The sequence below is a fragment of the Armigeres subalbatus genome, chromosome 2, assembly GCF_024139115.2.
Source record: "Armigeres subalbatus isolate Guangzhou_Male chromosome 2, GZ_Asu_2, whole genome shotgun sequence".
Classification (NCBI taxonomy): Eukaryota; Metazoa; Arthropoda; class Insecta; order Diptera; family Culicidae; genus Armigeres; species Armigeres subalbatus.
This window is the reverse complement of record NC_085140.1, coordinates 156,372,103-156,400,063: the sequence shown is the minus strand read 5'-3', so window position 1 is coordinate 156,400,063 and position 27,961 is coordinate 156,372,103. Positions and strand designations below refer to the sequence as shown.

Below are 27,961 nucleotides of genomic sequence, written 5' to 3'. Positions count from 1 at the left end.
TCCATAACATAAACAGTGAGAAAATGCTGTTCGAAAAAATGCATCTTAATTTCAATTCCCATTTCGCAGGTTTATGATGTTTCGAGCAACAAAACTTCTAAAAGCACATAATCAACACTGTTTATTCATCCATAACCTTAATTGCATCGAAAATAACCAAAAAAGTGAAGAATCGATGAAAGAAAAATTTAAGTCTATTTTAATTTTTCTCCGAAATAAGTCGACGAAGAGAATTCTCTCTTGCGACATTCGCCCTTTTACCCCTTGAAGTTACTTATCATTGAACTTTACTAAACGCACCGCACGCCGTCATTTTTGAAGATTGAAGTTAGCCCTTAAGATCCGCAAGTGTGAATGTTCCAAATATCAAATCGACGTTTTATGAAACAACAATATTAGCACTTACCTGTGGTAGATAGTAAGTAAATCACTATTTTTTTCGTTTATTTACTTTATTAGCAAGTACCTAGTTAAATTAGCGTGAATTGAGCTAGAATGTACTCCATTATTTTTTAAATGTAAACATTACGTGTCAGGTCATACTCACCTCGTTATGAAGAACACCAACACGTAAACACTACACTGACTCATCGACGGCTCGATGCATAAAATATACCGGCACTTTGCCAATGAGTGAATGAGAGGCAGGAAAAACTTTTGCGACACTACTCTGCTCACTCCTTCATAAACTTCAGTGTGTGTGAACGACCGTCTTTCCACACAAATCAATGAAAAGATACTAAGGTGAGGAAGAACGTACATTATTGCACGGCTTCTCACGGAAGCTCGTTTGCATGTAGTAGTGAAAGCTTTTCACCGTATACGCATTCACGGCACAAAATGTGGATTTCCTCACCTTATAGTATATCTACAGTAATTGCACACAGATGATGCGGATGCGAATATAAACAAAAGGACAGTCTGATGAACAGGGCTGTTACGTCAGTCATAAAGTGAGATGAATTTGATTAAAAAAAACACTTTAAATTCTTTTCAACAATCAATGTTTAATTACTATTCTGTTTTAAATTTTATTTGTTTCGTCAAACATAATGTAGACTACATTAAAAAACTTATAACTATGTTCTATTGTAACTAATGTTCCTAAAATATTTTCTTAGGCTCATACGAGGCGTTTTAAGAGGTATTGAGATTATACAAATCTTAACAAATAAAAAACCCAATTCTAGCCTTGAAATAGAGTGAATTTATGGAATATGAATTTATGTAGTCCTATAGTGGTTTGTTAACAGGATGTATTCCTCATGCGAAGTGTTTTGACTTGGTTTCTAAGGCGTTCACTTTAGTTATTTCAAAATGTATATTCTTACTAGGTTTTTATCATATCGCATAGCATACTGCATGGCTAACAAATCTAAACAAATCCGATGATGTTAAATACTTAACGGCTTAAAAGCCAGACGTGTTGCCAATAATGTACGTGCGCGGAAAAAATCACTCATTCTGTAGGTACTTATCCTTAACCGATTTGCTCGTAAAGTTGCATTCGACGGAGAATCCTGTCCCATTATTTCCTTTGGGGCCGTACACTTATTACGTAAGCACTTTTTCTGGGTTTTCGACCCCCCCCCCCATGTAAGATTTTTTTTCATACAAATGATTTTTTATTTATATGAAGCGTAAGATATTGACCGAACCTCCCTCCCTCCATAAGTGCTTACGTAATATGTGTACGCCCCTTTTGAATATTAGCCAGATCCGACTATGTGTTCACAAGCTATGAACAAAATACATTTTCCATAAGGTTCAAAGGCATCATTACTGCTAGATAAGTTAATCAGAGTTTATGGAAAGGTACCAATTTTGTGAAAAACTCAATTTATCTTTTAAAAAATATCGAAATATGTTTTTGGAATCAAATAAGTATTCAACAGCCCTGCTAAGTTGCGGGACGGAGATAGTCAGTCGTTGTCGAGCTGTCATTCTAATCAGATCGCTAATCACATCATTCGTGGATGGCCTGGTTCTTTTTGCTTGCGTAGCCGGTCCAAGTTTAATATTATCCGTGTAATAATTGATACGACGTGTAATATAACCCGGGACTAATATAGTGCAAAAATATATGCGTTAGTGAAAATACAGAGGAGCAATTCTGCTACTTTTAGCGTAGAGTGAAATCCGTCAGTATTGTTTATTAGTGCGCGTGAACTAACTCTGCGGGAGAGGAGGAATCTTCCTGCCCTGTGTCCGGCCTTCCCGTGATACGTGAAAGATTTATTCATTACAGCTTCTTAGTATTGCTAAAACGTCAAATAAAATACGAAGAGGAAACTGCAAGGTCGAATATTTTGTTGAACGTTCGAGTGATTCGGCACTATGTAGAAGGAAGCGCAGTTCTAGTGAAAAATTGTTCATCAGCTAATTGAAAAATTTAATTTTGCCTGGAATGAAGAAAACCGAGGAGGAAGAATGGTGAACTCGAAGTTTTTTGATAATCTGAAACCTTCGATAGCAATACGAACGCTCACGTCAATTAGGCACTGTGCCCTGTTAGCGGCTGCTATTACGCCTAATAATCGGATAAAGCAAAGTGGAGAATCGTTTCAAATTTGGAGATAAGCAGCAGCAATAGCAGCACTCGTTTCGTACGTGCTTCGCTCATTCAAGGAACAAGTTAGTCGAACAAAATGGGTGTCGCGGATACTTCCAGCAATGGAAACGATAACATAACTCATCTTATGAAAGTAACCAGCGCCCTATTTTACGGGTTCGCCTCCTTCTTCATCACCGTAGTCAACAAAACCGTTCTCACGTCATATCGATTTCCATCATTCCTGGTACTTAGCTTGGGTCAACTGGCTGCCAGTATAATTGTGCTGTTCCTAGGGAAACATTTTAATATAGTCAAATTCCCGGCTTTCTCGCGGGATATACCACGTAAGATATTCCCTTTGCCATTGATATACCTTGGGAACATGATGTTCGGGCTAGGGGGAACCCAAGCCCTTAGTTTGCCCATGTTTGCCGCTCTCCGGAGGTTTTCCATCTTAATGACGATGATACTAGAACTTCGAATTCTTGGCATTCGACCCACAACCACTGTACAAATCAGTGTGTACTCCATGGTTGGTGGTGCTATATTAGCTGCTAGTGACGATCTGAGCTTCAACCTGCACGGTTATCTTTTTGTGATGATTACCAACAGTCTGACTGCCGCCAACGGCGTCTACATGAAGAAAAAACTGGACACCGCAGACATGGGGAAGTACGGCCTCATGTACTACAACTCTCTATTCATGTTTTTACCGGCCCTCATCGGAACCTGGCTCCTAGGTGATCTCGACGAAGCATGGCAATTTCAAGGTTGGAACGATCCGTTCTTCCTGGTCCAATTCCTACTATCCTGTGTGATGGGATTCATCCTTTCCTACAGCACCATTCTCTGCACACAGTACAACTCAGCGCTCACCACCACTATTGTGGGCTGCCTCAAAAACATTAGCGTAACCTACATCGGCATGTTCATCGGTGGTGATTACGTGTTTTCTTGGCTCAATTCCATCGGGATCAACATCAGCGTCGCTGGCTCGCTGCTGTACGCTTATGTCACCTTCCGCAAGAAGGCCCCCGTTGCCGCTGGTTCTGGCGGTTCTGGTTCCGATCGAAAGTCCTTGCTCCCGCCGCCCGGTCGAGTCGATAACGTGTGACGGAGCTGTTACTGCTATTACTAGGGAACTGCATGTTGAAGATTTCGAATTTGTTGGCTCGACTGAAAAATCATCTGCGCCAGCGGCACCAGGACGAAACCAAAAAGTGACCAGGGGTGGTTCGGAGTTGTATTATGTGTAAAGTGTTTTAGTTTACCGTACGTAAATTGTATCTAAGTGTATATGTTGTAGAAATTAATGGTAGAAAAATGAAGCAAAATATTTAAGTTACAGTGACATATAGTTTATTTTAGTAATTGAAGTATTAGTAATAAAAACGACTAATGCCAGAATGAGAAAAAATGTGAAGTAGCGACAACATTTCAATGGAATCGGATGGAAAGAAATCATCCCTATCTGACCACTGTTCATCTTTAGTCAAGGTAATTTTCTTGTTATACTTATTATTTATGAAGATATTGATTGAATATATTCCAAGCTTTTGTGTGAAAATCAGTAACTATCACCCAGTGCAGAACTGATCTGCACATGATCACATATTTGAAGCTTTTTCAGTTTTTGCCAGTTTTGAGTTAATTTTAGGAATTGTCTCCAAATTTCCCTATACGCAGATAGGGCCATTTCCTTGAAAACGGTCCAAGATTTGGTAATACATCCTGAACCGTTGTCACTTTCGTATAACACCCGGGACGTTACAAACAGGGCAGTGAGTCTTACAATACTTACTCAAAATGTATCTTTAGTAGAGAACCAGGACATGGTTCACAAACCCACCAGAGGTCCTATTCATTCATTTATTTAGTCTACAAAACAGATAACACTGAATCAACAATTTGACGCCACAATACACGGTTCGAGGCCGCATCTCTCCATCCTCGAATACGCCCCACGCTCGCCAAGTCGTTTTGGACCTGGTCTGCATCTGCGCTCCACGCCGTCTCGTACCTGCCGGATCGGAAGCGAACACCATCTTTGCAGGGTTGCTGTCCGGCATTCTTGCAACATGCCATGTCCATCGTACCCTTCCGGCTTTAGCTACCTTCTGGATACTGGCCCGCATAATCATGGACCATACGTAGACCGCATCTGTTATAATTGAAGAGAATAAGTGGTAGAGTAGAGTGGGGCAAGAGTACGCACTTAGTTTTCAATCGATCATGTGGCTCTTATGAAGCAAGCTTCTGCATATCAAATCAGTGTCGATGATTCATATACTCTTCCTTTATGTTACGCAGTGGAAAAAATATTGAAATTATTGAGATTCGTTTCAGTAGAACCCTTATTGCAAGACAAGTGAAAAACGCACTCTTACCCCACCGGTGGGGTAAAAGTGCGCATCGGGTGGGGTAAGAGTACGCATTTATCCAATCATGTACTTTAAGTATATATTAACACAAATAAAAGTTAATAACATTTAATTGATGTTTAATGAGCATATATTACGGAATGTTTAAAGATTACGTAACTCTTAAAGGGGGAGGGGGTCCTAAAAATGTGCACTTTCATTCGAACAATCATTGTTCTTTATATATACAAAAACTACAGAGGTAAAAATATTTATCAGGTTTCGCGTGGCGTATACAAAGGCATTTTCCTTAAAGAAAGTCCACCAATCACGTAACGTAAAATTTGGTTATTTCATCACCCATCCCCCCCCCTATCTTACACTATTTGTATGAATCCTCTAAAAATTATATGGATCGTCACATATCTCGCAACCCCTCCCAGCTAAACGTTGCGTAATTTATGAATGTTTCTTTTGATTAAATGAAATTATCATTTAGATGAAATTGTGTTTTCGTACTATGTTTAGGTGTACAACAAGTCCTAATACAATTTCATTATTTCGCTTCAGTGCTTTGTTCGCTAATTCCTTTCTAACACCGAATTACTTCAACTTATACTAAAACTTGTGATAATTTCAAATTCTGTCCCTTTTTTCTAAGTTGTGTATCTTTACACTTTGGAAGAAGTCTTATTTCGGCCAGAGATACGGGTTTGACATCATAACTTGAAGATCCATATGCGTACTCTTGCCCCATCGGTTCCTGCGTACTTTTACCCCACAGTCCCAAAAATTATTCAAGTAATGGTTTTAACTTCTTGGGAAAACCAACCGGATTGGTGTTCTGTACCATAAAGTACTCTATACAATAGGTTATCGAAATGGTATAATGTTCACCTGATTGAACGTATATATGGTAATGAAATACTAGTTGCGGAAATCCAATTTATTTTAGCAAAATGATCAAAAAGTTATCTAACTCCATATCTCCCTTGTTGTTTATTCAAATCGTTTACAATTACACATGATTATAGTTGGCCAGAATACCTGTCAAACTGATGCAGTGCTGCTAGTTTACCTTTTTTTTATTACTTCGAAAAATCGAAAACGTACTCTTACCCCACGCGCACTCTTGCCCCACTCTACTCTATTGTAGCGATGGTCTCACTAATAGTAGTCAACTATAAATGGACAGTCTCATATACTGTTTCAACAGTAGCTCAGATGGTAAACGGCCAAACTACCATATGAGTAATGGGCGGTTAAGTATAATTGAATCATTTCTTTGAGAAACTGCATAAGTCCATTTTACACTATTTCGAGAAAACAACAAAAAACTGTTTTTGAACAAATTGGCACCGAATCTCTCGATTTCTTCGATACAGATCAATAGTTTATGGCAGAACTCAACACCCTGGAACACTTTCAGTGCAAAAAATGTAAGCAGTACTCCACAATTGCTCTTCAAAGTACGTGGACATATGTAGTTTCTCAAACAAACGAAATTTTTTTCATACATTCCTGAACAAAAAATTTTTTTTTTGTATTTTTTGCCAGAATACGTATTTTTGAACGAGGATTCAGAATATATAAAAATCTCATTTTGGCCAAAAATGTTACATATGCAGTTTCTCAAACAAACGGTTCAATTAACATTTAAATCTGGTCGTTTTTTCGAACAAAATTTTCGATGTACCATACATCATTTGGTAGATGTACAATTAAAGAACTATATAATTACACATCGACAGCATGTTATGTATTAACAGTAAGTGTTGATGTAGGCTTGGTATGGTGAATCAAGCTTAAAATTGTATGCTAACAATAAAGTGAATAGTGACAATATATCTTATAACACATATGTAATTTTGACTGCATGGCATGTCGTTTTTCAATATGCCGTAAAGTTGGGCGAGCTCGTGATTCATTCTTCGCCGCCACACAACGTCTTCTTGCACACCGCCAAAGATGGTCCTAAGCACCCGTCTCTCGAATACTCCGAGTGCTTGCAAGTCCTCCTCGAGCATTGTCAATGTTTCATGTCCGTAGAGGACAACCGGTCTTATTAGCGTCTTGTACATGACACATGACGCGGGCCCTCCTTAGCCGTGCGGTAAGACGCGTGGCTACAAAGCAAGACCATGCTGAGGGTGGCTGGATTGGAAATTGTCTCATCTTCCTTGGGCATAAAAGTATCATCATGCTATGATCGTGCCTCATGATATACAAATGCAAAAATGGTAACCTGGCTTAGAAACCTCGCAGTTAATAACTGTGGAAGTGCTTAATGAACACTAAGCTGCGAGGCGGCTCTGTCCCAGTGTGGGGATGTAATGCCAATAAGAAGAAGAAGAACATGACACATTTGGTGCGGTGGCGAATCTTTCCCTGCCGCGCTCGGTTCCGCCCACAAGCATGTACTTTGTCTTTGATGCATTCATCACCAGTCCAACTTTTGTTGCTTCACGTTTCAGGCGGGTGTACAGTTCTGCCACTTTTGCAAATGTTCGGCGGACAATGTCCATGTCATCCGCGAAACAATAAATTGACTGGATCTGTTGAAAATCGTACCCCGGCTGTTACACCGGCTCTCCGCATGACACCTTCTAGCGCAATGTTGAACAACAGGCACGAAAGTCCATCACCTTGTCTTAGTCCCCGGCGCGATACGAACGAACTGGAGTGTTCGCCCGAAATTTTTACTCAGTTTTGCACACCATTCACCGTTGCTTTGATCAGTCTGGTAAGCTTCCCATTTTCCATAGTTCTACGCGGTCTATACTGTCGTATGCCGCCTTGGAATCAACGAACAGATGGTGCATTGGGACCTGGTATTCACGGCATTTTTGAATGATTTGCCGTACAGTAAAGATCTGGTCCGTTGTCGAACGGCCGTCAACGAAGCCGGCTCGATAACTTCCCACGAACTCATTTACTAATGGTGACAGACGACGGATGATGATCTGGGATATCGCTTTGTAGGCGGCATTAAGGATGGTGATCGCTCGAAAGTTCTCACACTCCAGCTTGTCGCCTTTTTTGTAGATGGGGCATATAACCCCTTCCTTCTACTCCTCCGGTAGCTGTTCAGTTTCCCAGATTCTGACTATCAAATTGTGCAGGCAAGTGGCTAGCTTTTCCGGGCCCATCTGGATGAGCTCAACTCAGATAGCATCTTTACCAGCTGCTCTATTGGTCGTTAGCTGTTGGATGGCATCCTTAACTTCTCTCAAGGTGGGAGCTGGTTGGCTTCCAACGTCCGCTGAACTGACGGAATCATCTCCTCCGCTGCCTTGACTTTCACTGCCTGTACTCTCAGCGCCATTCAAATGCTCCTCGTAGTACTGCTTCCACCTGTAGATCACCACACGTTCGTCCGTCAAGATGCTCCCATAGTCCCATCCTTATCCCGGCACATTTCGGCTCGCGGCACGAAGCCTTTGCTCGCGGCACGAAGCATTTGTTTAACCATCACTATGAAAGCTGTTCCCAGCTCGTGTGTGTTGCCGCAGCACTGGTAGATGGTATGATTACCTCTGAACGTTCGCACCATTGATCCCTTTCAACAAACCTCCTGCAGCGCTACGATGCCGAATCCACGGTCCGAATCACGTCAACGAGTATGCGTGTGCTCCCGATGAAGTTGAGAGATGTGTAGTTCCAGGATCCGAGTTTCCAATCGCTAGTCCCTTTTCGTCCCAGTGGTCTTCGCCGATGGTTCCGGTTCGTACTCTCTTGTTGATTATTCGTTGCATATGTTTTTTAAAGGCTGGCTTGCAGGGCCTGACACCAAACCTCTTAAATTTCCGGAGGACCATTCCTCTTTATTCCCGGTGGTCCATGATGCGTAGTTTCACTTGGAGTCCCTCGCTGGCACTCGGACGATGATTAGCCGCCCCTAACATGGAAAACAGACGCTTTGTGAGTCGATCCTGACATGGAGAACAGACGCCCAGTAAAATTTGCATCTCCGGAGAGGAGCAAACCTCCTCTTCCCTGTCAGCATACGACCATAGTTCCCACCGGGGTTGGTTACCCGATCTTCCCTAAAGTTGCTCGTATCCCGGCCAGCAACACGAGGAGGTTAGGATAGGAGTTGCTGGGTAAGAAGCTAAGGAATAGGGCCTATTTTATTCCTTTAGGTACGGGAAGTACCAATGGTACGCTGTACACAGCATTTGCCGTGAGGTCCTATATCGCCCCCTGTCTTTCTGTCAATGTGGCAATGCATAATTTTGCTGACCTATGGGTGGCCTGAATGCATTATAATCTCCGTTTCTCAATTTAAATTTCAAGGTTCTCAATTCTCAAAAGTTCTATCAAGTTATCATATTTATTATCAAGAAGCTATCAGCAGATCAATTTTTTCAGAAACTGACTCCTAGTAATATCAGCACCAACATTTCAAAAGGGCGAAACTGCTTTAGTAAACAAGAGCATCTCACGTCGCTGAAGGGTTAATTTGAAGCCTGAAAAATGAGTGATACTTTTGCCACAAGGTGGGTGCGCACAGACATACACACAGACATCACCTCAATTCGTCGAACTGAGTCGATTGGTATATAACACTATGGGTCTCCGTGCCTTCTATAAAAAGTTTGTTTTTGGAGCGATCATATAGCCTTTACGTATACTTAGGGTCTGTCTCATTTGGAGAATTAAACTGAAATTAAACTTAAAAGTGACATTTCAATAATTATCGAATAACCCTGCTCGCTGAGCAAGATTACTTTTGACCTCTTTTGACAGATATCGAATCATTTTGCATCGATGTCTTATTGGAATTGCTTGGTAGCACCAGCCATTCTTATGATTGAGTTTTTTGATAATTTTCGAACTGTCACTTTTAAGTTTAATTCTCCAAATAAGACAGACCCTTAGTATACGAGAAAGGCAAAAAGCTTTCAATTAATAACTGAGGAAATGCTAATAGAATACTAAGTTGAAAAGCAGGCCAAGTTCCAGTTAGAATGTAGAGCCATTGAAGAAGAAGAAGAATAAGAAGAAGAAGGTTCAAAATTAATCCACGTACGCAAATTCGTCGGCAGCCCAAAATTATTGTTTGAGAATTCAATCGACTTGAATGGTAGGATAGAAGCTAGGCTGTTACGCCCTTTTCAAATGTTGTTCTATACTAGATAGTATCTGTATTGTTCTTGGTCTTGGCTTGGTCTTGGTCTTGGCTTGGTCTTGGTCTTGCACAATACTGATTAGAAATGGAATTTTGTCGCCTTATAAAACAGCACTAGTCGCTAAATAAATTTTTTCACCAGGATTTTTTTCAGGACGAATTCTTAATAGGTAATGTGATACTTGTTGTAGAAGAAAATAATTCAGTTTCAATCTAAGGGCATCGTTCCCCAATAAACAATTGTATTCATCCAATCACGTACAACCAGAAATGCATCCAACTAAGCACTGTCGATTAGTGATGATGCATAACATCGTGAGCTCATTTGTGTGCTTGCATGATGATAATGGAAATATTGACCTTGTTATCTGCTTAGTTGGCTGAAGAGGACTGCAGTTGTTACCTACGGCAAATGAATGATCGTTAATGTCGTTTTATCACGTGCGATCCAATGCACTTTTCAGAATACTATTTTACCTGCATTTTAATTCATAACATTGTTTTAATTAAAAACTTGCAATATTAACGTTGCATTATATACGTTGAAATGATTTTCAATTTAATTTTTTGTCACATATTAACTCATCTACGTACGTCATCTATACATGACTCATTTCAAATAAAATTCAACTTGTTCTCATCTGTTTACGATTCAAATCGTATGTTACTATTTGGTACCGTTATTTGCGCTTGGAATTTAAACATCGTTCTGATTTATCCGATCCCCTCTATGCATTGCGGCTTGTGGATCAAAATATAACCGTTAATTCGGCCAATATAGCTCAGCATCGAAACAACGCCGACAATTCAACGCGCCGTGGATCGCTATTCCTCAGAGGTCATGTTTCGAGAAATTCTTCGGTTTTGCACCTCTTGAGCTTTACGTTTTGCACAACGCAGAGTGAGCATTAACCACTGACCACTGATAATAGCGTCGTGCAAGCAGTGTACAGCAAAGGTAGTTTTTTTTTGTTGTTGTGTTTGCTTATTTTATTTTGTGCCTCTGATTCATTCGGTGGATGCTACACACCTCCGAAAGTGCTCTTGAACTTGAACCTACATCACAGCTATGTTGCCTCAGGTGATGGAATCTATCTATTATGGTGCTATAAGTGATCGACGTTTGAATACAAAACATTTGAAAATTCCCTCAGGGTGTCAATGATAAGTTGTAATTGAAAATTTTTGTAGGTAATGAAACATCAACACTTATTTACTCTTCTGGTTTTAAATTTAAACTAACATATTTAATATGTCAGGGGTCTCCAGTATCCTTGCGAGCAAAGGCGTAGGATTGCCGATCCGGAGATGGCGAGTTCTATTCTCTGTCCGGTCTAGGATGTTTTCGGGTGGGAAACATTCTCGACTCGCTGGGCGTAGTGTACCCATTGTACTTGCCACACAAGATACATACTCATTAGAACTATTCATGTTTTCAAAAAGTATCAAAAATTCAACCAGTCAGCCCAAAATCACAATTCTTATGCTAAAAAAATAAGCCTGCTGTCCAATTTTCAACTAATTTGGATAATATTCCGAGGTGGCTCAAATCGATTTAGTGTTTTCGGGCTATCTTTACTTTTGAAAAAAAAATCCTACACTGATTCCACAATAGATAACTTGCTTGTCCACAACTCTCATTTTGTTGTTGAATCGTCGCCAATTTCACCATCCCAATTGAACCCCGTTCTCCACAGACTTTGAATTAGGACCCGAAAATAGACGTTGCGCTTGTCTGTCCTCGGGTCGAATCTTTACCTGGTGGAACATCTCCCGGATGTAACCGCACCAAAATCTATACGATGTTCTCGAAATTGGTAGATGACTTATGGGAAAGAGGTGAGAAAATCTGGTCCCTTTAACAGTTTCGAGTTCAGCGAAATTCCTTTAACTGCTGCTGCTGCATCCCACACTAAAAAAAAGGTTTATAAATATTCCTTCCAAGGATGTTATCGATCATTTAGTAATTTGCATTCGATCGTTTAGTAGTTTGTCAATAACTCATTCCAGAAGCTGAATTTCAAAATGTGTTGTATGGTAGACTTCTAGTGCGAAGGTTTTTCTGCAACTCTTCCTAATGGTTCGTTGTTTGAATTCCACTAATAACGGAGTTATAGTGCTAGTTGCAGTAACTTGAACTAAATGATTGGAATTTTGTTATAATTTAGTCTAAGTTACTGAAACTATAGTTATAACTCTGTTACTAATGGAATTCAAACAACGTACCATGAGGCAGAGTTGCAGTAAAACTTTCGCACTAGAAGTCTACCATACAACAGATTTTGAAATTCAGCCTCTGGAATGAGTTATTGACAAACTACAAAATGATCAAACGCCAATTACTAAATGATCGATAACATCCTTGATTCCTTCACATAATAGGGTAACTGTCCTATTTTGGACCCCCAGAGGAAGTGCATCCCAATATACCGTGGCCCCCGATAGTTTGAACGGTATCTCATTCAAATTAACAGGGTTCATTTTTAATTTGAACTTCTGGTTACTCTATTTGCATCAGAAAAACTGGTTTCTGGCTGCTCTCTCGGCTGGTTTGTTTTGATTCTGCATTCCGTTTCACGATGTTCCATTTTTCTTTTCTCGATTCCACGTGTTAAATGACGTTTGAACCATTTTTAATTTGAACGATGTTCAAACGAACGGGGTTCAAATTAAAAAGTGTTCAGATTAAAAGCGGTCATATTACCGGGGGTCCACGGTATGCTTATATCTATTGAAATACAGGTTCGATATGGGCGGAAATGACACCATTTCAAAGATGAAAGTCTTATTTATGAAATATAAATTCGTAATGAGCTTCAGTTATTGATAAATCCGTTGAAATTTTCCATTTTCTAAAATGAAAATATTTTTCGTTTTGGACAGTGCAACGTATTTTGGACCCCCAAATGTAAACATTTTGGACACCCCCAATTTAGTCTCTTCAAAGTCGAATTTTTAATTTACCCTGGTCAATTGAGTCGAAGCCAAGTCTTATCTTTCGATTGGCATGCATCAATGAGTAGATTCCTGCGTTTTAAATTCACAATTTCGACAAAAACTTATTGTGTACGTTCTGAGATTTTCAGTGATGTATACTTTTAAGCGTAACGCATTGTAACGCTCGCCTTCTTGAACAAACTAATTTCCTCGAAATTTCATCTAAATATCGCTTTTTCGCACGGGAAACCAGTTAAATAAATGGTGAACAATGTTAATTTCCTGAAGCCAATGGGGGAATTAGCAGCGGCATTGTTTTGAGTTCAGAAATCAGAAAAATGTCGCCAGGAGGGTCCAAAATGTGTAGGGGTCCAAATCAAGTTGGTTACCCTATATGTTGCATAAAAATAGTTAACGTTGAAAAATATTTTTGGCCGCCCATTTGTATGAGAATTCCCCATAGTGCGATGGGCAGGGCAATTAAATAAACTAATAACAAACTTGAAAAACGCCCTTTGTTTACTAAAATATTTCTGCAGTAATTGCTTCGGAAATTCCTTTGCAAATTCCAGGGTGGCCACTCACCCGGGAATCCGGGAAAACCGGGAAAAACACGGGAATTTGAAATCACCGGGAGAAAGCCGGGAAAAACCCGGGAATTTGAACATGTTATCGGGAATTTCTTCAAATTTACATTCTTTCAAATTTATATTAAATTTATGAGCATGAGCAGGATAACCGTACAATTCGTAGTTGCTACTCCGTGATTGATTAGAACTTGCGAAAATTGCACAGGGAACCAATTGAATGGAGCTTGGGTTCTAGCTATCATTCTCAATGTGCAAATTTCGGAAATTCAATGCATTTTACTAAGTCAATTACGGCGCCGGCCACGTCCTTATGGTCATCAAGGGAAGGAAGGATTATTAGTTCATCTCTCGTTGCTACTAGAGACCGAGTATACCTCTGCATCTCCACGATAGTCTTAGGATAGGATATTGTGTTAGTATGAAGGGATATATTATCTGGATTCACTTTGGTAAGTGATGCGATCTATGGGATAGGAATATATGAATGAGAATTAGAAGTACTAGAGTAATGAGAAAGTATTAAAGTGAATTCTAATGGGATTCATTTTTTACAATTATAATTTGAATGCTAATGGATTCTAATACCACGCACACGTCTACTACACCATCGCTACCCGCACATCAACCTCACACATTCTTACTTGTATGAGGCCTGCACGAGCATAGCGACCGTATATAGCATTCGTATGCGGGTACAAATGAATACCAATCTATTTTTACATTTTATTTACTGCTACTAAGTAACAGGCAGCTTTTTATAACAATTCTATATTTAGAATCATACTTGCTAGCAATGAGAATTTGATTTGCAAAGAGATTGAGTTATATGATTAACGAAATTATCTAATAGGAAATTGGAAAGGGCCAGGGATCAAACCCTTAATCTCCTGCTTATGAGGCAGAAGCAGTGACACAAGGCCACCAAGCACCCTTTCTTTCAAGTTTATATTAAATTTATATTCCAAAAGTATATGTTACTTCTTGTGGACCCTCTGTCTTTGTCGTGCGCTCCTCGAGTATGATAACGGACTCGAGGCTTCAGCAGTTCGTAGACGTGCTGGAAAGTCCTGGGTTTTTGGAGCACTAGGTCGACACACATCACTAAAGCAGGTATCGGGTTGTGTAACGGCTTTTCCAGAATGGCGTTTACGGGAAACCACAAGGAGGGTTTTAAAACAAAAACTGCGAGGTTCTAGATGTCCAGTCTTTTACACTAACTCCTTTTAACTTTCTCTTCTACCAACTTCTTCAATTTTCCAACTTCTATACAGAGCCGTAGCGTGGACTCTCAGCGCCCTTGGCGAAACCTTTTTTGGGCGCCCCTTTCTTACTTAGTAAGTAAAATAAAAGATCTATAATTGCCAATGTTTCAGTAACCGAATGCAGATATCATTTCAAAAATGTTGGCCATGTTCAGAATGATATCTGTTGTTTCTGTAACTGCTTTGCAGTTATGATGCATTGTACAAGTATAGATCTAGTTTTCAAAATAGTAGTGGCTTCATGCAAGACTAAAATAAATACTCCCCCTAAACAATTAGAAAATTCCCATAAGAAAATAGAAAATTGCCAATAAAGAAATCAGGGTATGAGCAATAAATAAATATAAAATTTCCACAAATAAAACAAAATTTCCATAAACAATTAAAATTTTCCACAGAGCAAAAATAGATAGGCTCTTTTAAGAGCAAAAATTGCAAGTATAGAAGAAGGGTTTGCCATAAAAAGAATTAAATGGTCCACGAACAAATACGAAATTTCCATAAATTAATCAATATTAGCAATAAAAAATAACAAATTTTCCACAAAATAAATATATTTTTCCATAACAAAATAAAAATTTTCACGAAATGATCAATAAAAGCAATAAAAAAAATAAGAAAATTTCCATAAAGAAATATAAAAAGCAATCAAACTGTGCTTTTTTCCATAGATGACCCTTCTTTAAAAGCGTTTAAAGTTCATGTAAATATTCATCAGCTTTATTGCTTTCTTGTATTTTTTAATGGAAATTTTCTATTTTTTTTATTGCTCTTTAATACTTATTTGTGGAAATTTTTATTTTTATGGAAAAATATTTATTTTGTCGAAAATTTTGTAATTGTTTATTGCTTGATTTATCTATGGAAATTTTGTATTTTTCGTGGAACATTTTCATTTCTTTATGGAAAATTCTTCTTTTATAATTGCTATTTTTGCTTTTAAAAGTGCTTATTTATTTTTGTTTTGTGGAAAGTTCTTAATAGTTTATGGAAATTTTGTTTTATTTGTGGAAATTTTATAATTATTTATTGCTCATACCCTGATTTTTTTATTGGCAATTTCCTAATTGTTTATGGAAAATTTCTAATTTTAAATGGAAATTTTATTTAGCTGCCTTCATGCAACCAGGAGAAATTTCGACTGATAACCCTGGAAAGGTAGTGGATTTCATTATTTCAATTTTAAATTGTTTACTTGATCAGGGGTATACCACAAAAGTTCAACTCAATGGACGCAGTGGTTCTACGAATAGGCCAATAAATTTTAAATCTGAAATTTGTCGGTCGTTGGGCGAATCGCTACCGGAGTGAGTTGGTCATTGATCGAAAAACGATAGAAACTAGTCGGATCAAGAAAATCACAAATCGGTTTATTCGGAACGAGATATATCCACTTCTGGAGTGGGTCTGTCGGTAGTTTAAAAGCACTGGTGGACTTGGTTGGGTCAATAACATTAAACATTTCAAAGTAAACTTAGTCGATTAGATCTTTTAACACATCCTTGTTCAAATTTTTTGGTAACTAGTATATACCCAAGTAACTAGTATATGTCACATTTCAAGTTTTATTCCGCTCTAGGAGTGGTTTTCAAGATTAAATTATAAGATCGACTAATAAAACCCACTATTGTACGACAACCTTTCGATGACCACTATAAGAGTAAGATATGGCCAAGTGGCCCTCCCTGAATAGCCGCTATAAACCTATTATGAGAGTATTTAAAAACCCTTTTTAACTACCTGCACAAAAGGGAATTTGGCTGCGGTAGCTGTCAAAAATGTTGCTTTGAAAAAAAAAACCTTGCTGAAATAATAACCAAATAAATAGTTTATGAGGAAAATAATGAGGGAGGCTACAAAATAATATTTTGAAGGATTGTCGTTCATTGTACTTGCATTAAAATGAGGTGCGCGTTCGATTTTATGGTGAAAGCTAATGAAAAAATTAGATTGATCACCAAGCGCTCTCAAAATAGTGTAGTCTTTTGCAATCAAATTAAAATAATCATATCAGCAGTATCGCAAATCTTCACTGATTGTGTTGATTTTCCACCTCAATATATTTTATTGCACATCGATTTCCAAAAAAAATAGATTACGAGCTGAAAACATCGTCAAACCATGAATTCCAGTGATAAGTATCACTGACTTGAAAATGCCAGTACCTTTTCAACATGGCCATCATCAATTTCGATCAGAAAAATGCTGTTCTTATTACAATCTGTTTTAAACTTTTCGCAATGCAAATATTCCTATTGGGGTTATTCATTTGACCACATTACGACAAGAAATTATGGCTTTATTCGAGCTTTGAAAATATGATTTATTACGCTCTTCATCATAACCGTAGATCTGCTCTTAAGGTCGATAGTCATATGAAGCTTTTTCAGCATATTTATGATAGTTTTATTGATAGCAAAAAGATCGACAATAAAACTAAGCTATTGGTGATTGCTATTTTAAATGCAACTATAAGAATTGAATAAATCCAAGAAGTGTGGAAATTGTTTCTTGGGATGTCAAATTAAAATTATTACTATTCACCAAATGTCCGCTTTGTTTTTTTACATACAAGAACTCGTACAACTTTCTGGTTTATTCGAATCGGAAATGTAATTGGATTAAATGCGTCCATGATGGTCATTTTATTAATAGATTTTCTGAGTGAAATGAGGTTATAGATCCATTTATTGTCAATTTCGCTGGTAAAAAAACGCGCCGATCACTTTTTAAGCACCTTTAAAATCGTCGCCAATATCATTATTTTCAATCTGTGGTAGTTCAAAGCCAAATTATGAAAATATGCATGAAAATAGTACTAAATTTCGGGAAATAATGTGATTATTGAAATCAAACAGTTTTGGTCACAGTTGATTTGACAGATCTTATGGCCATTTTTGCTGGCGACGATTTCGGCGACGATTTCAAATCGTCATGACCGATAAGGTGGGAAATTGATATTATTATCACAAAAGAACATTCCGAAACCGGGTTTATTTTGGTTGTACTCTCCGAGGGAATCGCTTAAATCTGAGTCGCTTTGAACTAGTGAATTTGTGAGAAAGAAACGGCTATCGCTGCTGTAAAACATTACATTCCCGGAGGACTCTCAGTGACCGGAAAAGCGGGAAAAAGCAAACCAATCCATTTGACATGTTGATGTGAATATAAAGTATTTTTTTTCTGCTCTAGATTTCTCAAAATATCTTTACAATTATATTAGGCTTCGTAGTCGGTTTGTTATTAATTGCCCCTTCACTTAAACCTGATGAGAAATCGCATAGCTGAAATCTTGATTTCGGCGCCCCCCTAAGGCCTGGCGCCCTTGGCGGGTGCCAACCTGGCCAACCTCACGCTACGGCGCTGTCTATAACTTTTCTCTGCTAGCTTAATAACTTTTTCAGCCTCTCAATTCAACCTTTCCTTTCGACAATCACCAGACTAATGATTTGTCGTTCTTTTGACCGTTGACCCCAAGCCTCTGACCGTTGACCCGTTGTCGCCTATGAATTCCGTCACATGCTGACCACCCAATTCGCCACCCCCATGGCCGCCCATTCGATGTCTTTCAAGGCGTCCCTGGTGGTGAGTAGCGGTATCACTGTCGTCCTTTCGTGGGACAGTGTAGTGTTGGCTGCGTTCGTAAGGTTCGTGGGAGCAGGGACATTTTACACTTGACTACTTACCACGATTATTTTCCTTTTTTTGCAATTTACACGAATACAAAACGCGTAAAATCTTACCAATCTTGGACAACACACTAGCACTTTTATACAATCGCTAGAACAGGAAATGGACTTCCATACCGTTTCCATTTCTATCCTACATCTTCAAATTGACCATTTTAGCAGTAACTGCTAGAATTGAAAATGATCGGAATGCTAGCTTCCTATATCCAATTAGAATTCCATCAATAGCTTTCTCCTACCACACTGGCAACTCGTGAACCAAGACGAACCTCTGCCCGCCAACCTCACCCAAAAAAATCTATAAAATTCCGCATGAACTAGTGGCAATTGCAGAGGTATATTCGGTTTGCAGTGGGCCAGTGAGTGCAACATCAATTCCTCCCCTTCCCTAGCAAAACATCTGTTGTTCTCTGTGCAAGAATAGCTGATCTGATCATGATCAGTCATGGTCAGTCAATAAAGCTCAAAAAGCTCAAGCTCAAGGTTGGTTGAAAATGAAGTCCTAGCTTGCCTTTTTACAGCAAAAGACTGGTAGAGCAAACAGGCTGTTGATACTGTTTGACTATCAATGCGAGAAGGCAGAGGCAATTAGGCATATGAAAATTATTTAGATAAAAATGGATAAATGAATCATCATTAAACCATGTTGAAATATTTTTATATTTTTTCCTACATGTGCGGTTTTCATTATTTTCATAGAGCATGGCCAGAGATGGATAGAGGCTACCTCAGAGCTAGCCACATAGGTTCTAGACCACAATCAATATCTCAAAAAGCTTTTTGGACGAAGCAGCAGTTAGAACTTAAAGCCTTTTGCAGCAGTCTGTTAGAATGTTAGAGCGCAATGCTTATTATAAAATAACTTAATCGATACTTAATCGATAATTACAAAAGATGCTGAACATTGGTTTCGAATCGATCGAAGTATGTCATGGTAGTAGGCGGACGTGTTTTCGTCCCCAGAAAAAAATTCTCCCGTCAAAAAAAAAAAGTTTCTCACCCACCTATTGAAGCTCTCAAGCCAATTGAAATTTTCACCCGTTTTTGCTGAAGAAATAGCACCTGAAGCGTACAGAAGTCGTTCCAGTTGATCGTTGTTCCTCAAAAAAACGTTTATGTGCGACAATGCTGATTTTCATCTGTGATGCCAGGAAGAGGATTTCAAAGATAAGTAACATTTTTTTCTTATCTAATTTTATTTAATCTTGCTTGGAGAGGCACTTTTTGTAGGAAAAAGATGTGCATTGATGAAGAAAATGATGATCATTCGATAATTCTCGGTATGTGATTTTGTGGACGGGGATTCGATTTGTCCAGTCTGATACCACTCTCACGCGAACCATCAGTACACACAGGTAGGGGAAGCCTTCGGCTACCTGTTGGTGGTTTTGGTTTGCGTGGGATAGCCATCAGATAGGACAAATCGACGTTTGAATATTTGTTTGCAGGACCACGTGGGTCTTTTTGAATAAGTACCCGAGAATTGTTCGTGCTTCCCGTACTACGTTCCTTCCGTAGCCTTCCTCTCCCTCCATATATTATTTTCTGGAGCAAGGAAACTATGAACAATCTCCGCGAAAACCTTTTACACTTCAACAGAGACATAAATTGTGAACGTGCCATTATTCAACATGGCATTTTTGTATCACAATCATAAAAATATCTTTCTAGGAATTCCTAATATTTAACACCTTTTAATCATCATTTGGTCTTAAGACTCTCGTTGGGTGAACATTGTAATGAACAATGAGTGAACACATCTTATTTAGTGGATAGTTTTCATTTGTAATATATAATATAGCGAATGATTTTGACTTAATAGCAGAAATACTTATATTATGTCACTGAATTAATAAAAATCTGCCACCTAAATTATGCCATCTAAAACCTGCAATCTTACTACAAAGTGTCAAATACCACATCAAAATCACAAATCATAGTTCTTTTCAAATTAATTTGACCCCTTTGAACGTCAGCATGATGAACTTGTGCGTTCCTCTATAATGTAGCGCTTTATATATATTATTATTTTCCCATACTTCACATATTTCCTAATTTCACAGGAAGAAAGTAAATCAAATGAATATCATTGTGGTTTACAGATAACTAGGGTTGTTTGCCTGGGTTTTGTGTTTCAGCGTCATTTATGGACAGTAATCACATATTATTCATTTAGACTTATTGATCCTAGTAATATATTCAACATATCAATTAACCCACTAACGACCGCCTTGATTTGTTTTTGTAATTTTTAATTGTTCCGATTTTGACAAGTTTTTTTTATGTCGAACAATAATATATAAATTTCAAAGCATGTTTAAATGTGGTTTATAGGTAGTTTTCTAAATTCAACACTTTTTAGTAACATTATTGAAAATTGAGATATTTTTTCCCTCCTTGTTTTTATTCGTGTACATTTGAATAGTGAAACATATGTAGTTTAATATTTGGGATCTAGCACCAATCCGAATAGCGAAACCTGGACTAGCGATACTTTTTTTTACTTCCGACACTGTTTGTACCATTTAGAAAGAGTCTCTGTCCCTATGCTTGTGATAATGTAAACATTTGCAAAAAAGATTTCGAATATTTTTATCAAACAAAAGACAAGTTTTTTTTAAGTTTTTTATTATTCTTGTGAGATATTTGTAATAAAGCAATTAAATTTTTCTCAGTACGTATTGAGCTGTACTGTAATGTCACATGAAAATCAATTTGGTTTTCATTTCGATTAAAAGTTTTTTCTGATGTTCAGAACGGTTGCCAGAAAATAAATGTTTCAACTGTCGAAGGTGAAAGGTCTGCTAGTGTTTAGGATTTGTGCTGAATGCATAATATGTTTCGACACTAACCATTTTCATTAGAAGGTGAATGACACACTCTAAAATATTTATCCAACTTCTTACAAGGATAAAATAACTATAAAATTTTTAAAATTACAATAAGTCAGCAATGAATGAGAATTTTCAAACCAAATACGTTGAAAATCAAAAAAAGATTAATAGATTCAAGAAATTACTGTGTTGGATAGAAAACTCGGAAAACAAAATTCCTGAAAATCAAAATGTGAAATTGATTAATAGTGCTTGAAAGCTCGTGTTAAAGTGCGCGTCGGTTCGGTCGCAGTTACCCGTTTCTCGGTATGCTAAAATTATCGAGATTACATTATGCGAGATTTTCTCTTAAGTGCGGGACAATCCATGTTATAAGTCAAAGTTAATAAAGTTTATTAGTGCGTGACGATTCGGTCGTAGAAGCGCGATCTCTAGTATGCAGAAATCACCGATCCTGCATTGTGTTAGTTTTTTTCTTCGTCGCGGGACCATATTGTAAAAGAGTTTTTAAATTAATTAGTGTGCGATAGAAAGAGTTTGTTTAAAAGTAGAACGGTCTCGAGACCACGGATTTTTGTTCTGCTTTGTGCGGTAATTTCTTCAAATACTTAAGTGTGCGATCGGACGTGTTTGATCAAAACAGAACGGTCTCGAGATCACGGAATTCTTGTTCTACTTTGTGCGGTCAGTAATTGAACTAGTTAGTGCACGATCATTAAACTACACGTTACACACTGCATACCGTTTACCAAGACGAACCCTGCTACATGCCCTACCCTATATATCCAACATCCCAGTGATTTCTCGTGGAAGTGCAGATGACTCGTCGGCTTCCATCAAAGCGAGTATCACGTCAACATTTTCCTACCCATTCCTTAATTGACCTGCATTCGGACACGGCCGGCGCTGGTATTGCTTTATATTGGGTCACCAGTTTTTACACATTCTTCTTCTTCTTCTTATTTCTGTTTTGGGTGGTGCTTTCTTTTGTGCACACACCCACTTAATTGGACCGGCATCGCAGGCCATATGTCCACCTATCTCTACTTTATACTCCGGTGGAGTTTACAATCATTTATGAGCTCTTCTTTATCGACATGACAACATGTTACTTAAATGTGTCTTACAGTGGTAAGTATTTGTTTGATTTTACGTCCGAAGACTTTTCTATTCGTTTATAGTCAATATAGACTTTACTCCCTTTATATTAAAGGGTGTGGAGGGGGTGGGAATCGAACCCATGACCATCTGATTTAGAGTCAGACGTGTAGACAACTACTCTACGGACCCCCCCTCTTTTACACATTGAGGATGATGTTAGTTCCAAACATAATCTGTTGGTTCCCTGTGTAATTACAGCTGACCTGGCAATAACGGAGTAGCAACCGTGGGCGGTCAATCATGCTCATGCTCATACTCAATTACAAAAGATGCTGAACATTGTATATGCATACCAAGAAACTATTCTCTTCGTTCAAATAAAATACATTTTTTACGTAACATCGACTAAAGTGCTCAGAACATTAGTAGGTTTTTCCGGGAAAATTTTGGAAAACCTACCGGGAAAACCGGGAAAAACCCGGGAATTTATTTTGTCGGCAAGAGTGGTCACCCTGAAATTCATTCATGGACTACTTCGAAAATCTCATTGGAAATTATTCTGGAAATTCCTTCAAAAATTTCTTTAGGAAACGTTTCGAAATCTTTTCAAGGAACTCTTTCGTAAAGTTCTTTAGCAATATATTCGGAAATTTGTTTGGGAAATTAGGATTTTTTTAGAATTCCTTCGGAAGTTCCCTTGTATTTTTTTTTTTCAAATATTTCCTTGGGTATACCTTTGAAAATCATTTTAGGAAACTCTAAAGGAGGAATTCCTTTGCAAATTTCTTCAGTACAGAACTTTTTTCAGGCATTCCATAAAAAATTGCTTTGCAACGTTTATCGAAATTTTCTTTCGGAATTCCAATAAGAAATTCATTCGGAAATTCCTTTTGGAACTCCTTTGGTAATTACTTTGCAAATTATTGTATTATTATTTCTATAAAAATGTCTTTGGAAACTTCATCAGGAGTTCCTTCGAAAATTCATTCACGAGTTCTTTCGGAAATTCCTTCAGGAATTCCATTGGGAATCTTTTCATTGGATTTTCCGTAATGCCTTATATTCAAATAACGTTTCAATTATCGTATGAATGTTTCTGTAGTCTTTGCGATGTTCTGATGATGATGTTACAATTCTGGTTCTCCGAATAGCCGAATTGTGCCAAGCAAGAGCTTAGTCTTTGTCTCCAAAGCTTTTGACAGGGGTTCTCTTAAATGTTCTTGCAAAAATTGTCTTTTATTATTACGTTTTGGTCAAAATATCTCGTTTCTTCGTTTGCTAATGCCTACTAACTAAGCCATTACAGCAGTTGGGACTACATGAGAAACCAATGTTGGAAACCATTCACAACTCTTGCATACCCATCCGCTCCAATATTGTCCAATTTATCCGAAAAACCGTTGATCTTACATTTGTTTCTGTTCGTACCTGCATCCTTTTGTCAAAGAGTTCTTCAAGCTTTGTTGGGTAGGATTTTCGAATCTCTCTGGAGAATCGCACAAGGTTTAGAAGAACCTTCAAAATCTAGCTATTCTTTCCCGGAGTAATCCAGTGACCAATAAACGAGATCTTGATTGAGGCCTCTAACGGCATCACCTATACTGCCGTTAACCGCAAGTCGAGCACATCTGTATATGGATGCCCATATACAGATGTGCTCGACTTGCGGTTAGCGGCAGTATAGAGCATTACTGGTACAAAATTTTAGTAATCATTTTCCAAGGCTCACATAGATGCATGAATTTATCCGTAGTACGAATAGCACGTGCTCTGAAAGCATTCAACGCCACAATCCACCACGTGATGGCAAAATGTTCGAAAATATCAAAGTAGCTTTTTATCTACAGGTAAGTTTAGGCGACAATATGGCGCATATTTTTGGTTGCGACGAAAAATAAGCGGAGAAGTAGATTTATTATGATCGGTCCAATATTTAAAGTTTCAGCTTGTTTGTCTGCATTTTGTCAACAATTGTCTCCTGGTGTATTCCGGAAGGCCACGAATAATGACCTTCAGAGGCTTGGATCCGAGAACATCATGCGAGTAAAACTCGCACTTCTGGACCAGCAGGTCCTTCGATTTTGAAAAATTGCTTAAGTCTCTTTGGAGATTATTTCAAAAGAACATTAAATATCGTCGGTAGTCAACTATGACGATTTTGAATACAGCTTTAAACAGATGGTTACTCTGTTGCTTGCCAGATTCTGTGCGACGCGTGGCGACATCCTTAGAAGTGGTGAAGAGGTGGAATCTTCACCTTGGTGGGAACTTGCTCGACCCGCAAGGTAGCAACCCGAGTCAGTATCGTCGTGACGCAGCCGCTTTTTATCACATGGTTTTTCTCATCAGCCGATATCGACGTTTTGTTTCCCTTGCGAACCATTGCCACAGGGAATGACCGAGATGGATTAGCTGCTGATGTTTATCTTGGACTTGGACTTGGTTGCTAGTATTGCCAAGGGTCATATTGTGTTTGGGTTGTTGTTACTTGCTTACTAATGCTAAGACTTGGCTAAGACAGATTCCAATCATAACTGATCTATAGATTTCTATACCGGTATCCCATTTTTATCTTTTCATAGAATTTCATAGTATCAATAACATAATAATATCAAAATGCTGCATCGTTTAACAACCCGCGCTATAAAAATGAATCGGGCATTCGTCTACAAACTTTCAACGGCCGAAAATGTGGATATAGCCCAGTATTCTACGAGCACTGAGAATACGCCACCAATGGATGATTTCACCAGAGAGTTCATGAAAAACCAAGTCAAGCTAACGGATCTTCAGAAAATAATCCTAACCGCGGGTAGTTCAATCGCCGCCTTAGTCAACCCTCGTAGGTAAGCGTTTTTATTATCACAATTCATGTTTTATCACCACAAACACGAAACACAACATGACAGATTTTATTTCATTTTAGACATGACATGATCGCTTGTCTTGGGGAAACCACAGGAGTTCCTACATTGGAAACCATCCATCATCAGATGCAAAACTCCGAAGAGGGCTGTCAGATACTGGCAGAAAAACCTCGGATCAACACCAGTACGGTGGATTTGGAAGCACTAAAGAAGCTGCCGCAAAACACGTTTGGTTATCACTACGCTACTTTTTTGGAAAAATATGTAAATGCTACCAAAGTCCCAAAAATACCAACTTGGCTCGCAATTTTCAAACTCCATTAACTTTTTAGGATATAACGCCGGATTCTAGGATGGAAGTCAGATTCATGGAAAATCCAGAGCTTGCCTACGTGATGACACGATACCGTGAGGTACACGATCTGGTTCACACTGTCTTCGGAATGCCAACCAACATGCTGGGAGAGGTGACCATCAAATGGGTGGAAGCCATCAACATTGGTTTACCTATGTGCTACGGAGGAGCCGTGTTTGGAGCATTTCGACTGAGGCCAAAGTTGGATCATTCATCTCTTTGAAGATTCGCTTGACTTAAACCATTTATTTGTAGGCAGCGTCGAAATTATCTGCAGAAATATCTCCCGTGGGCCTTGCGGATGGGACAACGAGCGCGACCAATGATGTGCGTTTACTGGGAGAAACGATGGGAGCAAGATATCGATGAACTGAGAAAGGAGCTGAACATTGAAGCACTTAAAATAGATTAGAAATATATCCATTACATGCATGCACTGGAAGTAATATATTTTCATCGTTTAATCTACATATTTGTTCATTATTTACATTCGTCTTATTTACATTCTGCTTTCGAGAATCTACAAAACATTGTCAAACCTAAAACTTGAGCTGATATTTATTTGTCTTTGGTTGCTGTTTCTGCTTTGTGGCCACAACTGTAGTGGTTGGCTTGGCGGACGACGAACTTGAACGACCCAACAACAGGGTCAACAGTTTCTGGTTGTATGACTCCGGCAGAGGAATATCCAGATCAAGTGAATTTTGCATGATCTCCGAGCATGCCCGCAAGTTTCGTCTCCAATCTAAAAATTAGGTTCGAAACGGTCTTGAGTAAGAGAAAGCGAATGCATAATTCGGAAGCTTACATTGATATTCGAACAAGCTGATTAATATTGGACGGCATTGAGCAGACATTCCGTATTTCAATAACAGCTCCATCAACCGGTAGACTGCTTCGGTATCGTTTTCGTGCATAAATTTGAAGCACAATGAATTGACTCTGAAAAATATACAAATATTATAATCAGTTAGTACAATACTTTAAAATAAATTGTAAGAAAATTGATTACATATGGAAGACAATATATATGAGGCACACAGTTTGTTCGGAAAGGAATCAAACAGAACTTTATCCTTAATTACATACCTTGTTGCAACTGCCAATCGCAAACACTCGTGTTTGTCGAACAGCCCTTTGGCGGCCTCCTGATCGCTGAACCATTGACTCTGGAAGCTCCGTTCCCAAATGTAGCCAACCAGAAAGTCATCCTTCATCTCTGCCATGCAAAATTCTCCCATCTCAATCACGGCTAACAGAACAGCTTCGCTTTTCTTTCCAATGGTTTCGTCTACAATCCTAGCGAGCAGCAGATTGATTACTTTTCTGGTTTCGTTCGTTGGGCATCCTATCAGTGCCTTTTTAAACAAGTCTAACGAATTGAAAGTATTACCACCTCTCCAAGCAATAACTGCTTTATAGTGTAAAAGGCCACTGCCATCAGTCACGAAACTAGGCTCTATTTGATTACACAGTGCTATTAAATTGTCCAACCGTTTTCGATCTGCAGCATTCGCAAAGTATTCCAACAGCATATTCAACACATTTTTAGACGGAAGCCTATCATAATCGATCATTTGCTCGAACAGAAGATGGACGTCCTTATCGTTATTCTCCCGCATCGCCGTGTCCAATAAATTATCGATATGTGATTGTTCCAATGACTTGATGTTGATAACAAGCGGATTCGACGTTAGGTCGTCGTAAATCTGCGTCAGTCCGTAATTCGCAAGGCTCTGTATATGATTTTGTGTATCGACTCTTTTCACCATTGGAACCGGCTTGTGCTTGTTGCTGAGTACTTTCCACTTGAATGCCTTATTTTCCATTAATTCGTTGATGAAGGAATCTATTGCGTCGACGTTGGTACTTTTCTGGTGGCCCACCAGCAGCAAATTACGTAGCCATATATTTGCAAGTGGCGGAAATGCGACATATCGCGAACGCAGTACAAATAAAGCCATTATTTTGATTGATAACTGAAACTGTGTCGATAAGTACTCAGATATTTATTATTCTAGTTGATACGCATAATATATTATTATTTATTAGACACTATTTGAAAATTATGACTAACTGCGAAATTTTGTCTTTTTTTTGTTTTTCTGTTGACAAATTTTATTTTGATTTGACGCACTGCACTTTTTCTATGCACGGAGAAACGAAACATTCCAAAATTAGGTCGTTTTCACTATCCATAGACAATTAAACTCATCTACCCAAAATGAAGTTCAAACAACTCAAAATTAAGTTCAATGAGGGACCACCCGGATATAAATAA

The 27,961-nt window shown here is 38.4% G+C and overlaps 4 protein-coding genes across 6 annotated transcripts in view; 2 read left to right on the top strand and 2 right to left on the bottom strand.

Annotated features, from left to right (window-relative positions):
- LOC134211069 (uncharacterized) overlaps positions 1-569 on the bottom strand; it is a 167,045-nt gene extending 166,476 nt beyond the window's left edge. Inside the window, exons 1-2 of the mRNA XM_062687648.1 lie at positions 548-569; positions 407-466 (exon numbers count right to left, since the gene is read on the bottom strand). The gene's annotated coding sequence lies outside the window, so the exon portion shown is untranslated. The remainder of the gene's footprint in view (positions 1-406; positions 467-547) is intronic.
- Positions 277-26,148, top strand: LOC134211068 (ubiquinone biosynthesis protein COQ4 homolog, mitochondrial). 2 transcript variants are annotated; one of them, XM_062687644.1, is made up of 5 exons: positions 277-418; positions 25,041-25,304; positions 25,385-25,589; positions 25,658-25,881; positions 25,936-26,148. In XM_062687644.1, exons 2-5 carry the CDS (start codon positions 25,075-25,077, stop codon positions 26,090-26,092), a joined length of 816 nt encoding a protein of 271 aa, XP_062543628.1. In that variant the 5' UTR covers positions 277-418; positions 25,041-25,074; the 3' UTR covers positions 26,093-26,148. The 2 variants fall into 2 exon arrangements, with proteins under 2 accessions (XP_062543628.1, XP_062543629.1); XM_062687645.1 differs by lacking the exon at positions 277-418 and adding an exon at positions 3,917-4,051.
- LOC134211067 (UDP-sugar transporter UST74c) lies at positions 1,920-3,977 on the top strand. 2 transcript variants are annotated; one of them, XM_062687641.1, is made up of 2 exons: positions 1,920-2,141; positions 2,249-3,977. In XM_062687641.1, exon 2 carries the CDS (start codon positions 2,649-2,651, stop codon positions 3,666-3,668), a length of 1,020 nt encoding a protein of 339 aa, XP_062543625.1. In that variant the 5' UTR covers positions 1,920-2,141; positions 2,249-2,648; the 3' UTR covers positions 3,669-3,977. The 2 variants fall into 2 exon arrangements, with proteins under 2 accessions (XP_062543625.1, XP_062543626.1); XM_062687642.1 differs by having other exon boundaries at positions 1,939-2,028.
- Positions 26,096-27,822, bottom strand: LOC134211066 (uncharacterized). The gene is made up of 3 exons (XM_062687640.1): positions 26,770-27,822; positions 26,489-26,622; positions 26,096-26,425 (listed from the first exon to the last, which is right to left on the bottom strand). The coding sequence occupies exons 1-3, from the start codon at positions 27,642-27,644 to the stop codon at positions 26,220-26,222; spliced, it is 1,215 nt and encodes a 404-aa protein (XP_062543624.1). The 5' UTR covers positions 27,645-27,822; the 3' UTR covers positions 26,096-26,219.
- Between the last annotated feature and the right edge of the window lie 139 nt (positions 27,823-27,961).